Source organism: Neovison vison, chromosome 11, assembly GCF_020171115.1.
Source record: "Neovison vison isolate M4711 chromosome 11, ASM_NN_V1, whole genome shotgun sequence".
In the NCBI taxonomy this organism is placed as follows: Eukaryota; Metazoa; Chordata; class Mammalia; order Carnivora; family Mustelidae; genus Neogale; species Neogale vison.
In genome coordinates this window covers 169,270,466-169,284,280 of record NC_058101.1, presented here as the reverse complement: position 1 = coordinate 169,284,280, position 13,815 = coordinate 169,270,466, and the positions used below count along the sequence as shown (strand labels likewise).

Below are 13,815 nucleotides of genomic sequence, written 5' to 3'. Positions count from 1 at the left end.
GAGGACAGAGTCCAACATCCTACAAAGCCTTCCCCAATAATCCAAACCTACAAATGGCTCTCTTGTCCTAACTTCCCCCAGGGCAGTGACCAAGGGGTGAGCATCTGGCCCACTGTCACCATTGTATACTGCCATGATTTTCTCCTCTCTCACCTGGCTTTGATTCCTTCCGTGAAGTTTCTAGAAGGCAGATCCTTGTCAGATGCTATTTTATTTTCTCTACAAAGCCTGGAACTGAGTGAGGGGTCACCATGACCAGTGCTGGGGACGAGAAATTTAAGAAAGTAGCTACAAGAGGTGGCCCAGACTTGCTGCATCTTGAGAATAGAACAAGCCCATCCTCACGTCCCTCCATTCACTGCCCACCTCCCATGGGCCAAAAAGACCGCTACCCACCTCTGGGAGCTCCCTGGGTGGACCCATTTCTCTGCATTCCTGCCCACTGCCTCCTCCCAAGTGTGATCCCCATGCGGACCAGGGGTGTGTGGGGGGGGTCACCTAGCACAGAGTCAGAATCAAAGAAACCTCAGTCTGACACCACACCCTAAAAATGGAAAAATAATCCAAATCACTGTGCACATTCAAAGCAATATTGGGCTTTGATACTTAAGCCTTGCCCAAATATCGATCCTTCACTCAGCAGGATGGAAACACTCGGCCTAGGGCCTTCGGAGCTGTGAGACTCAGAGCTGGGTCTCACCTGCCAGGGAAGGGAGCTGAGGAAACCCACGTGTTGTGGGGAGGATTAAATGAGGCCACGCTTAGTTGACAGTTTGGCACAAAACCACAAGCAAGTTTTTAAAACCAAACACAGGGGCACCTGGGTGGCTCAGTGGGTTAAGCCTCTTCCTTTGGCTCAGGTCCTGATCTCAGGGTCTTGAGATCGAACCCCGCATTGGGCTCTCTGCTCTGCAGGGAGCCCGCTTCCCTCCCTCTCTTTGCCTGCCTCTCTGCCTACTTGTGATCTCGCTCTGTCAAATAAATACAATCTGTAAAACACACACACACACACACACAATTGACTACCAATAGCTCTTGGGAGTTTTGTTAAATTAACATTTCTCAAGTAGTGTCCCAGCTGTGGGGTGGTGAGACAGGGTTCAACAACAGACCACCAGAGAACCTGAAGCAGAGTTTACTGCTTGAGGGTCCTGGAGGAGGTCCACAGCACGTCTGAGGGTGCTACGCGGAGGGTCAAGGCCAGGTGCAGGCCCAGGGGCAGGACCTACAGCACAGGCCTCTGTTAGAGCAAGTGGGGGCGGGTACACATTGGCAGTCCCAGGCTAAGGCATGATTGCTCAATTCAAACAGCGAAAAAGTGGGTTTGGGTAAGGTTCACGGGGGTGTCCACTAAGGGGACACAAAGGGAAGCCTCCATCTGGGAGGCAGAGGAGACACGAGCATGGTGGGGGAGTGGTACGGAACTTACCTCACCTGTGATGTCCAGGGCACATGCTCACGCTCGCGGGGAGGGCTGTTCAAGGGCCGCAGGCTGCTGACCCCACAGTGTGGGTGCCGAGGCACTATTACAGAGGGGCTTACTCACTTCTCCACAGCTCGCAAAAAGAAACCTCCCCAAAGCCAAAAACAGAAGATAACTCACTCTCTGGGGTATTCCACCCCCAGAGTACAACCTTCCTAAGCGTTCTCACCCTCCAGTGACTCAAATCACAATAGCTGTGCACACCGTCAGCTCCCTCTCTGCAGATCACTAACACCCTCCAGACCCCGCTCCCAGACTCTGCTTCTCCCTCCACTCCCTCTCCTTCCCCAGCAGCCCCTCGGTTTTTTCCAAAGCGCATACAGTGGGGCTGATAAAGCCCCTCCCCACCACTGACCAGCAAGGTCTGAGCCTGGTGCCCACGTGGAAATCCGTCACAGCTGGAAAGACCATGATCACCGCCCCTACCCCTCACTCAAGCTGCCCGCATCCCTGGCGCTGTTCCCACCTCTCCTGGGACCCTCATTACATACATCAGGCCAAGTGACAGTGTCCCCTGGCTCTTGGATGTCCTGTCCTATTTTTTTTTAATTCCTTTTTTTTTCCTTCGTGTTTCGGTTTGGTTCATTTCTATTGAGCACCTCTGGGTTCTCGGAGCATGCCCAAAGCTGTTTCTACTGATGTTAAGGGGTTTGTTTCCTCGTTGTTCATGCTGCTTACATCTAGAAGTTCCATCTGACTCTTTGGCTCTCATCTGAGTCTGATGCTGTTTATTGCTTTGCTCTAGACCATGGAGTTATTTCCTGCTTTCCAGTGGGTTTGATAATTTTTTCATTTGAAAGCTGGGTATCGTGCATAAAACAGAGATGGAAATAAATAGTTTTATGCCTAGGTTTGCGTGCATCCCTTCTGCGGGGCCCTGTGGGGAGCTGAGTCCATCTGGAGTGGACAGGCCGGTCACCCCGGGCACTGCAGGGCAACACAGCTAACAGGTCCCGGTGTTACTGTGCACCCAGCATGGAGTCCAGGCTCCTAAAGCGTTTTCTCAATTTTCTGGTCTTTCTAGTGCTTCATGGAACAGGTCCCACTGGCAGGCTGTTGCTTGTCACTGATGGCCCTGTTAGCCCCCGGGATAATGTGTGGAGTTCTTGGATGTCCCGGAGGGATGTGAGCTTTGATCTTAAGCAGCCCTTCATGCCAGGGCCTTGTGGGAGGGCCTTTCTCAGCACACCTGCCCCTTCTCGTATCTGTGGTTGGTCTTGGGGGGGGGGGAGGTTCGCTGTGCCTTCCCAGAAGTAGTTGTGGTATCCATGTGGATCCAAGCCCTCTCTCTGCTCCTTCCTCAAGGGCAGAAAATTAATGCTCAACCCTTTGCAGCCATGTGTCTCTGCCTGTGACCAGGGAGAAAGGGTTGGGTGTCTCTTCTCCAGTAAGCTGAGGCTTTTGCCTGTGGGAGGGAAGGGCCTGGGCAGTGGGGTCAGCACCCATCTCAAGGTCACAGACGACCTCCCGCTGCCAGCCTGCTCCGCAGACCAGACAGGGCTGCTTCTGGCCCCCTGGCTTGCTCCCAGTCTTTCTTGTGAACTACTGGAGACTGCAAGTTGATGTATACCCCACCTGACACACTGGCCCTCACTGGATCTCCAACATTTTGTTAACATTTTAGCTGATTTCTTCTGGAATGTACAGCACACGCCCCTGCTTCCTGTCCTCTGCCTACATGAGCCAGGGTACATGCCCCACCTCTCCCTTTAGGGGCCTGCCCCTCCTGGGTATTTGGTTTCTAGTTTGCCTCGCAAAGTCAGCTAAGTTCAAGGAAAGTTAGGATTTTGTAGTTTGTTGGGCTTTTTTTCCCCCTTATTGATGGGGATGGAGCAGAGTTCCTCCATCCCAGGCAGAAGCAGCAACTCCCTCTTGGACACTCTATCCTCCTCCAATCCATTCCCTACACTACCCAAAGGAATAAGTCGACTCTGGTAATACACATCTCACCTTCAATCCTTTTGGTGGCTTCCTGTCCCTCTTAGGATGGCCAATATCCCTTAGGAGGCCTAGATGTGGCCCCTGCCTATCTCCTCCACTTGAATTTGTCCCAATTTCTTCTTTGCTCTCAGAATGGCAGCCATGCCTGTGTTCATTCTATCCCCTCTTCCCATTGCCTCTCTCCCTTTGCCAACCTTGTCCCTATTCATTTGGATCTCAGAGTCCACTCCATTTCCCCAGGGAGACCTTGCTTGGAGTCCCTCCCCTTGTCATGCTCCCGGATCACCCTGACCCTGGCAGCATTTGGTGCCTCTCTCTAGTCACGTCCCAGCCAGTGCCTAAGCTGCAGAAAAGATTGTTTACTTATCTGCATGTCCCCAGTGGTAAACCCAGCAGCCAGGACCCAGCTCGGGACATGCTAACTGCTGTTGTTGTGACCACTGGGAACAGGTGGAACCAACTCAGGGCCCTGCTTGTGTGAGCCTGCTTTTGTTCTGCATCCGACAACTGTCTGCTAACCACGGATTGCTGGGAAATAGGTCGACATTTCTGGGGAAGACAGCTCAAGGTACTAGCTGATACTAGCCTCACCCTGAGTGGAACTGGGTGCCCAGGCACCATTGTGCTGCCCCCCTGCATTGTTCTAGAAGTCAGATGCCATTGGTACATTGACAGGTGCAGTTACCACTGGCAAAAAAAAAAAAAAAAAGAAAAGAAATAAAGAAAAAGAAGTCTGATTTACTGGAAATAGCAAAAGGGGAGGACGCACCACATTTCATTTAAGGGAACTTATCCTGGAGAGTCTCCAAGGTGCTGCATACAGAAAGTTACTCACCAGCTCTTTTCGATTTATTGTTTTGATACCTCACGTGAGGATGTTTCTTCTTGCAATTCAACATGTTTTGTTGGATCTAAACATGTAGCAAAGGTGAAATTGTTTTGATGGTTTGGGGTATTTGGAGAAATTTGTTTGATGATTTCCAGCTAATATCAACTAGCCATTACTGCAACAAGTAGAAATTTGGCCCAGGTTTTACTTAGCCTAAGTGCAGAGAGGTCAGTCATGTGGGAAGTGAGAGACTACAGCTAATACCACTGTGTCCTGATGGGTCTTAGAGAAATTAAAAATACAGAAGACACGGAACATGAGACCTCTGCAGTAACTCTACCCCCGGGTGTCAGCTTTAGAGAAACAGTATCTGGAAATATATCTTTTGGTGGTGGTGGTAAGCATCATTTGTTGTAAAATGTAATTTTATTTTTAGCCTGGAAAGAGGTAACTTGTGGAAGTTTTGATGTTCACACACTCCCAGGAAATCACTTTTAACTTATGGAAACTTCCAGTGAGACCCTTGTCAAGACTTATGTAACCAAGGGTCTAGAACTATTGACACATGCCTATTTTTAGAGATTTTTTTTCCTTTTAGTTTGAAGAGAGTCCAAAGGGTTTATATATTCTTAATTTTTCAGTAGTTCATTGTTTTTTTTTTTTTTCAGAGGTTGGGAAATTACACATTCTCTACTACCAGGCTGATGTGTGACACATAAATGTATTTCTTCACAGAGAGCTTATGGATCCGGAGACAGTAGACAAAGGGATAAAGAATACTTTTGCAGGGTCCCTTATTTTCCTTTCAGAATCTCATTTGAGTCTTATCTGTGGGAGGTAAATTATCCATTTCCCCTTCAATTATTTCAACAGTAAAATGAGAGGGGAAATGCTAGAAAACAAATTGTTCCATCAGCACATGATGGTAAAAGCTTGGTCCAATCTTGTGAAATGTAGGGACATCCATTTTGGTGGGGGGCACATCCCATTTAATGAGAAAATGTAACCTACTGCTTTATTAAAAGAAGATAGTCCTGAGTGATCACTGATGCCTCTCCTGAGTAGGCAAGTCCACAGAATGCTCGTAAACCCGGGCCCCCTCCTTAGCGGCTCCTCCTGCACTGAGTGCCTGCTTGCTTTGTGGGCGCAGCTGCTGCCCCAGCAGTGACTGACTAGGGCCACTGGGAGTCCTACCGAGGACAACCAGTCTGGTGTCTGGTCCCTGGCATAAGGAAGGCCAAGCACAAAGGCCATGCCTGACAGGATGTCTCAGTCTTGCTCTGTGACAGTTTGGGGCTGACACAAGGAGAAAGCAGAACAATTGGGAAAAACAGGAGCTTAAAGGGAAAAAAACAGAAATTGGGAAAATTTGCCGAGTCCATATAAGGCAAAACATATTTGCCATATAAGGCGAAACACTACAAATGGGATTCACAGTCACTAGTGGATAGGAATGAAGAGGCACTGCCCCCTTGGAGCTGCCTGGCTCCTGCAGTCTCTGGTGAGTTCCAGACTCATCCTGGCTGTTCATTCAGATATGCGGATTTCCTATGTCTCGTGGATCTTCACAGTAAATTCCACTACTTGGTGTCACTGACGTCTCTTCCTCAAGGCTTAAAGTACTTAACACAGCAATATATATTGTTAAATTTTAAAGCATCCATTTGTTTATGGTCACATAATATGGGTTCATGTTTGTGTTAAGGTTTTAAAATCATATTCATATAATCTTAATAAATAAGATTGAGCAAAATGCGTAAGGGAGATGTTCTGCAGAATTTATCATTCCTTTCTAACAAAGGGCAAGTCAAAAGAATTCATTGTGGAAGGGGTTAGGATTCATGCAATCGACTTGGGCTATAAATAGGCTGAAATAAATTATGATACATGTTTAGTACCTGCTATGGCTTACCCTTTGGTGTGACACCATTTCCAGTGCTCCCTTATGGAAGGATTGGCACAAAAATAATTTGATTTTGATTATTCAATTGAAAAGTTTTTAGTTAATATGGTCCACAATGGGAATCACATGATGTAGCCAATGCCAGGCTTTTGGGCTGGGCCTCCTCACCTGCCTCTCTACCTGGTAGAGGTGAGGTCCATGTGGGAAGAGTTCTGAGAGTTTCCAAGCCCTCCATTGGAAGGAGCAGCCCTGTCATTGCTGATGTCTCCCTTTTTTGCATTTGGATGTTGACTTCATCATGGCACACTCCGGATAATCTTCAGGTAAGACTTCATAGATATGAGAACCATCTTTACTTTCTAAAATTTTCCAGAATAGGAATCAAGCTAGATTTGTTTTTCATGAAACTTTTTATTTGGAGATAACTGTAGATTCACATTTTGTTGTGAGAAATAATACAGAACTACCCAGTTTCCCCCAATGGTAATTTGTGCAAAACCCCAGTGTAATGTTACAGCCAGATGTTCCCAGTGACCCAGTCAAGCGACAGAACATCCCATCCACACAGGATCCCTCCTGCTACTCTTTCAAGTCACTCCTACCTCCCTATTCTGTCCTCTGTGGTAATCACTATTCTGTTCTCTATGTCTGTAACTTTGCCATTTCAAGAAAGTTACATAAATTATCCTGCACAACGTTTTGGGACTGGCTTTTTTCCACACAGAATAATTCTCTGGAAATTCATCTAGTCGATCTAGATAATTTTTTTAAGTCACATGAAATCAATCTATTCCTCATTGGTCATAGCATACCAACCCCCAACCCTTATCCAGGGAGTAGAAGTACACTGTTTTTTAGGATATTTACCCTATGCGATCTCATACAGATTTTAGACATGCTAAAACAAGACTATGTTCTTTCAGGGAACCTGTGTGCAGCAAGAAAGACTGAGGACTAGGCCACTATGATATTCCAGACTCTGCATTTTCACTCTGATAAAACTGAATGTAAGGGGCACAGTAGTTGAACGTTTTATTGATTTAGATACTACATTTGATTTTTCTGTCTTAAATGTAAAAATTTAAAGAAAAATAATGGGTGGATGGCTTTTTTCTTTCTTTGAATAGTCATGCACTCATAAGTTTATTTTTTAAAATTTTTAGTTTATTTGTTGTTAGGTTTTATATAATGTATGCTTTAAATTGAAGGTAGAATCATTAAAGTTACCTCAATTGTCAATCCTCATTACCTCAAGAATCATTCAATTCTTACAACCCTGTGAGACTGATTTTTCCCTCTACTCTATAGATGAGGTTTAGCAAGCTTAAGTAATTTGTTTCTGGTCACCTAGTAAAGAATTACAGAGTATGGAATCAAACCAGGTATGTTTATGATTTCCAAGTCCCCAGTTCAGTGAGAATCCCAGAGCTACACATACAACAAAGGAAGAAACTTGTTATTGGTTCTTAGTAAAGTGTTTTGATCACATACCTATGATAATAACTCAGTGTAGGAAAACAGATATGCCAAAAAATATTGTTAACGTTTGTGTGACATACAACCAAAGCAATACTTTTTTTAAAAAAAAAAGAACTTTTAAAACCATCTGGTTTTAGCAAGTAAAACTTCATTAAGTAGTTTCAGCATACCTCTAATTAAGGGTTACAATTCATGTTAATATCAAACATATTTGTGACATGGAGAGTTAACAGTGCATTTCTTCCCTAGATATAGGACATGATAGCATAATGAAGACCTCAAAAGAAAAACCTTCTCATAGCTGAACTTTAAATTCCATATTTTTCTATCAGCTCTTTTGCTTTAGATATATAGGCACTCATGGCATCTTCCTTCGACTGCCCTAGAAAGACACAAAACAGATTATCTTACAGACTGATGTATTGGGAAATTAAGAAAGCTTACTTCACTTATTTAAGAATTAACAACCTTTTTGGAAGTTCCACGCTTCCCATTTCGCCTTGCCTTTTAAATCTAACATTCCTGGACACTCTGCCAAAAGAAGAATAGATATATTTTCAAGTTTACTTTTTACTCACTGCTTCTATAAACATTGCTCAAATGAAATGTATTATTTTTTAAATATGATATATATACATATATACACACACATACACACACACACATATACAATACCAATATTAATGTCTCCAACTATAGATTGTTTGTAGATCCCATAGAGTTCTTTCAGTTCTTCATCATCTGGTCTTGTTTTCAGCTTCTTCACATCTTTTGTGATCTTATCAAAATCAGCCTAGAACACAAAAGGAAGAAAAGGCCAATAGTGCCTTCACTAACTTTCAGCAGGCTTATCTATTTTGCAGGTATTTTACCACCAAACAGTAGGACCTTAAAAAGAAAGAAGAAGGTTTCAAAAAGAGCTATTACTGGTCCAGTTCTTCCAGTATTATCCTAATTTATTTTAATTTATGGATCCCTCTCCTGGTACTTACCTGATATTCAGACAAGATATGGAGAACCACATAAAACCATTACTAGTGAAAAATTCCTTTTTTTTTTTTTTAAAGTAGGCTCCATGCTGAGCATGGAGGCCAGTGCAGGGCTTGAGCCCACAACCCTGAGATCAAGAACTGGGCTGAGATCAAGAGCTGGATGCTTAACTGACTGAGCCACTCAGGTGCCCTAATATAGAAAATTCTTAATTTTTTTAAAAAAATAAATTTTATTTAATAATTTAAATTAAATAAAATTAAATTAAATTTTAATACAATTTAAATTTTTTTAAATTTTTCAGAAAATTTTAAAAACTAAAAAAGACATAATTAAATGAAAAATACTCTGTGCTCATGGACTGGAAGAAATATTATTGTTTAAATGTCAATACTACCAAAAGCAATATACAGAGTCATGGCAATGAATCCTTATGAACATTCCAATGGCATATTTTACAGAAGTCAAGAAAACAACCTTAAAGTTCATACAGAACCACAAAAGACCCTGAACAAACAAAATAATATTTTTTAAGATTTTATTTATTTATTTGACAGAGAGAGAGATCACAAGTACGCAGAGAGGCAGGCAGAGAGAGAAGGGGAAGCAGGCTCCCCACTGAGCAGAGAGCCCAATGCAGGCCTTGATCCCAGGACCCTGAGATCATGACCTGAGCTGAAGGCAGAAGCTTAACCCACTAAGCTACCCAGGCACCCCGAAACAGAACAATCTTGAGAAAAGATAACAAAGCTGGAGTCATGACATGTCCTGATTTCCAGCTATATTACAAAGCTTTAGTAATCAAAAGGGTATGGTATTGGCCTAAAAACAAATGGATGAATGAAACAGAATAGATAGCCCAGAAATAAAAGCATGCATATATGATCGATTAATTTATGACAAAGGAGCCAAGAACATAGAATGTGGAAAGGTGAGTCTCTTCAACAAATGGTATGTGACAACCTTACAGTCACATACAAAAGACTGAAACTGGACCACTGTCTGACACTATGCACAAAAACTAACTCAAATGATTTAATGTCAGGTCAAGTAAGACCTTTTGTTTAGATCTTGCTTGAATGTAAGACATAAGTCCACAAAACTCTTCAACAGAAAACAGAGGGGGTGAAAGAAAGAAAGAAAGAAAGAAAGAATGAAAGAAAGAAAACAGACTGGGTAAACTCCTGGACACTGGTCTGAGCAACGATTGTTTGGATCTGACACCAAGAGCAAAGGCAACAAAACAAAAACAAAAATAAAAACGTGAGACTCCATTAAACTAGAAAGCTTCTGTACGGTAAAGAAAACCATCAACAAAATGAAAAGGCAACCTATGGAATGGGAGAAAATATTTGCAAATCATTTATCTTTAAAAAGAAGTGGTTAATATCCTAAATATATAAAGAGCTTACACTACTCAATAGCAAAAAGAAAAATTCAATTAAAAATGGGCAAAGGAACGAAATAGACATTTTTCCAAAGACAATAAATGGAGGTGATCTGATGCTGCATGGGTCATGGTGCAGCTCCAGCCTTGTACATCCCACACCACTGCATCAATGATGGTGGAGGAGGGCCAGCATGCCTGGGGTGGGGGAGGAAGGCAGAGAACCACAGGGAGGGGAGGGAGGAGGTAGGGGAGAAGGCAAGAGGAACACCACCTGGGGGAGGTGGAGGCGGCACAGTGCCACCTGTGGGGAGGCCTTGTGCCTGGGTGGGCCTTGCCTGGGCAGGGTTGGGGAGGTACAGGGAGGAGAAGGCAGAGCACCACCTGTTGGTCCAGCAGCCTAGTAAAGCCTGTTGGGGAGGAGCTGACTGATCAGCACCCAGGAAGAAGCACAAAGGGGAGGAACAGGTTGGAGATAAAGCACTCCTGAAGAAGATGAGCTGTTTATCCAACAAAAAAACTTCCAGATTAGACCCTTGAGACATTAACTACAGCTGGACAGACTAACATAAGGACATCATCAGAAACGTTGAAAGAAATTCATTTGCAGAAGAAAAACAAAGGATGTGAAAAGGAAGTGATTCCAAGAAAGCTGAAAAAGTACAAAAAGTACAGTCTATGGGCCAGATTTAAAGCCACTTGGCTCTAAGACTAGAAGATCAAGATTTGAGAGATTCAAGGCAATAAGCAGCAAAAGGCTTTAGAGAATTTTTACATGGTCCCAGAACCAACAAAACTACTATAAATGAGGTCCTGTGCCTTGAAAATCTTGAAAATAAGAGGTTACCAGGGAAAAGGGCCGCTACCCAGTTTCTGAGTAATCCATGGGGAGCCCAGATAAAAACAAAATGCCAAGAGGTTTAAAAACAGTGGCTGGTCAGAAACATGTAAACTTCTAAGAAGTAATCCAAGCTAAATGAGAAATGAAAACATGTATGTTTTCAAACGTGTATGAGATTATTCAGTATAAAGAATTAGTTTTTCTGAAAAAAATCCAATAAATCATTTATAAATTTAAAATAATAAGTAAATAAAGACATACAAATGCCATGTGATTCAGTAATCCCACCTCTGTGTATATACCCAAAAGAATCAAAATCCCTATGTCACAGTGATGCTGCCCCCCACCCCCCGCAAACCCTTGTTCACTGCATCATTGTTTACAACAGTTAAGACATGGCATTACAACCTAAGTGGATGGATGGATGGACACACACACATAATGGAATATTGTTCAGTCATAAAAATGAAGGTGATCCTGCCATTTGCAGCAACATGGATGGACCTTGGGAGCATTATGTGAGATGCGTGAGTCACAGAGACAAATACTGTAGGACCTCACTTACATGTGGAATCTTAAATAACTAAACTTAAAAAAACAGAGGACAGATTGGCAGTTGCAAGGGGGGAGGTGAAGGGTGAGGGAAGTGGGTGAATGTGGTCAAAAGGTGGAGAAAACAAATCTATCAAGAGAAATTTCAATATATGTTTCTTTTCATTTTTTTTTAAGATTTATTGATTTATTTGGGAGAGAATACCAGCAGACACCCCATGGAGCGTGGAGCCCAACGAGGGAATGGATCGCACAACCTGGAGATCTCACAACCTGAGCAGAAACCAAATCAGATGCTCAACTGACTGAGCCACCCAGGCAACCACATCACAGTCTAAGAAGGGGGAAGGTTTGGATTTGAACCTGGCAGACTCTGGAGTATGTGCCTTTAGTCACCATAACATACTTCTTGAAGAATCCTTAAAGGTGGGGGGGGGTTGTCCCTGGGTGACTGAGTGGGTAAACACTCCAACTTTTGATTTTGGCTCAGGTAGTGATCTCAGGGTCCTGGGACCCAGCCCCATCTGGGACTCGTGCTGGGTGTAGAGCCTACTTGAAGATTCTCTCTCTCTGTCCCTCCCCCTTCAACCTCTAAAATAAACTTAAATATTAAAAAAAAAGGAAGCCTTATTCCATGAAATTGTATCCAGATATTTTTTCAAATTTTATTTTAGAAGATTTAATGATGAAAAAATGTTCCTAATATAGTCCCAGGTACAGGAATAAAACTGTATATACATGAGTATAATTTAATCAGGGTGTGTGTATATATAAACACATATGCACATGTGTGTACATACGTGCGCACACACACACACACACATTTTTCACAGTATAAGAAAGTAATCCCTCATGTTAGCAGTGGTTATCACCTGCGTGAAGGAATTCCTAATAGTTTTCACTTATTTTATATTTGCTCTTTCCCCAAATTTCCCACCCTGAACATGTAATTTTTTGCATATTGGCAAAACTACTATTTTGTAGTTTTACAGATCTCTGCTGTTCAGAAAAACACTCGGTCTCACCAAGGAGCGAGGGGGCGTGGGTGGGGCCCCAGCCAACCTCGCCTCCCTTTCGCAGAGGAAAGGGGCAGGCGGAGCAGGGCTGCCTGGTCCCCCGGGAGCAAGCCGGCCTCCACCCTCCCGGGGGCAGCTCTTACTTCGGGAGTAGGAGATCCCTGGGGTTCGCAAGTGTTGCCATGGGGAGCCCCAGGTCGCTGGCACAGGTGTGGTCCCCACTGCAATGAGTGGGCGCTCGCGATGGCAGTGGGAGTGTCCCCGGGGTCACTCCGTACAACTCCCGGTAGTGGCGGGGGCGTGGGGGACTCGGGGAGCGAGGACCGCGGGCGACAGCTGTCCCAAGCTCCAGTTCTGACTCGCCCGCCACCCATGGGCTTCACGCCTGTCCCATGCCCACTCGAGCTCTTCCCATTGAGGACGAAGCCCGCTCGTGGGGCTTCCGCACCCTTCAACTCACCTGCAAAGACATGGTGACACCCACTCAGCTACTGCTGCACTCCTGAGGCGCTGGTCCCCAGAGCGCCTGCGGCGGGCGTCCTTAAATGGAAGCGCACTTCCGCCCGCCGTCTCCCACTGGCTGCGCTGTGGGCCCGGCCGGCTCCCATTGGCCACCAGTTCTGGGCGGCGGGGATAAGCGGTGAGTGGCACCTGCCCTGCCCCCAGCGCCTGCCTGTGCCTCCCAAGCAGCACAGAGGGTTGTCTGCAGCCAGCGCCACTGCAATGGGAAAAGCTAGGAGCAGGGAATTTAAATGAGTTCCTCTCCGCTCTTGGCTCGTTCCCCAGTTCTTTCTCAAGAGGTCGTTTGCAGGAAATCCACAGAAATCTCCCTAGGGCACGGATCTCAGTGGGGATTCCTTTTCGTATTTATATCCCTCTGCCCTCTCCTTGATTCCTAGAAACATGGATGGCAGGTTTTTGAGACCTCTCAAGTCTCCTCTCATACTTCTAGGCACACTTCATCAGGAGTGAAAAAAAGCATCTTCTCTTTAAAAAGCAAAACACACCCTGAACACGTGCTGCAACCACTCTGACGGGTTCTCGGTTATTGTAAAGACAGAGTGCGCACTATTCAATCTGACCCCATTCTCCGGGGCAACGAATCCAGTGTCCCTGAAAGTCTGCTGAAACACAGAAGAGGGTTGTGGTGCACAGTTGATTAAGTTCTCAAAGAACTGGAACAGCATTTTTTTTCAATTTATTTATTTTCAGAAAAACATTATTCATTATTTTTTCACCACACCCAGTGCTCCATGCAAGCCGTGCCCTCTATAATACCCACCACCTGGTACCCCAACCTCCCACCCCCCCGCCACTTCAAACCCCTCAGATTGTTTTTCAGAGTCCATAGTCTCTCATGGTTCACCTCCCCTTCCAATTTACCCAAATTCCCT

At 44.6% G+C, this 13,815-nt stretch overlaps 1 protein-coding gene across 1 annotated transcript; it reads right to left on the bottom strand.

The window, feature by feature from the left end:
• Positions 1-6,547: 6,547 nt before the first annotated feature.
• Positions 6,548-12,933, bottom strand: LOC122889816 (acyl-CoA-binding domain-containing protein 7-like). The gene is made up of 4 exons (XM_044225235.1): positions 12,882-12,933; positions 8,311-8,428; positions 8,104-8,166; positions 6,548-8,017 (listed from the first exon to the last, which is right to left on the bottom strand). Exons 1-4 carry the CDS (start codon positions 12,891-12,893, stop codon positions 7,944-7,946), a joined length of 267 nt encoding a protein of 88 aa, XP_044081170.1. The 5' UTR covers positions 12,894-12,933; the 3' UTR covers positions 6,548-7,943.
• Between the last annotated feature and the right edge of the window lie 882 nt (positions 12,934-13,815).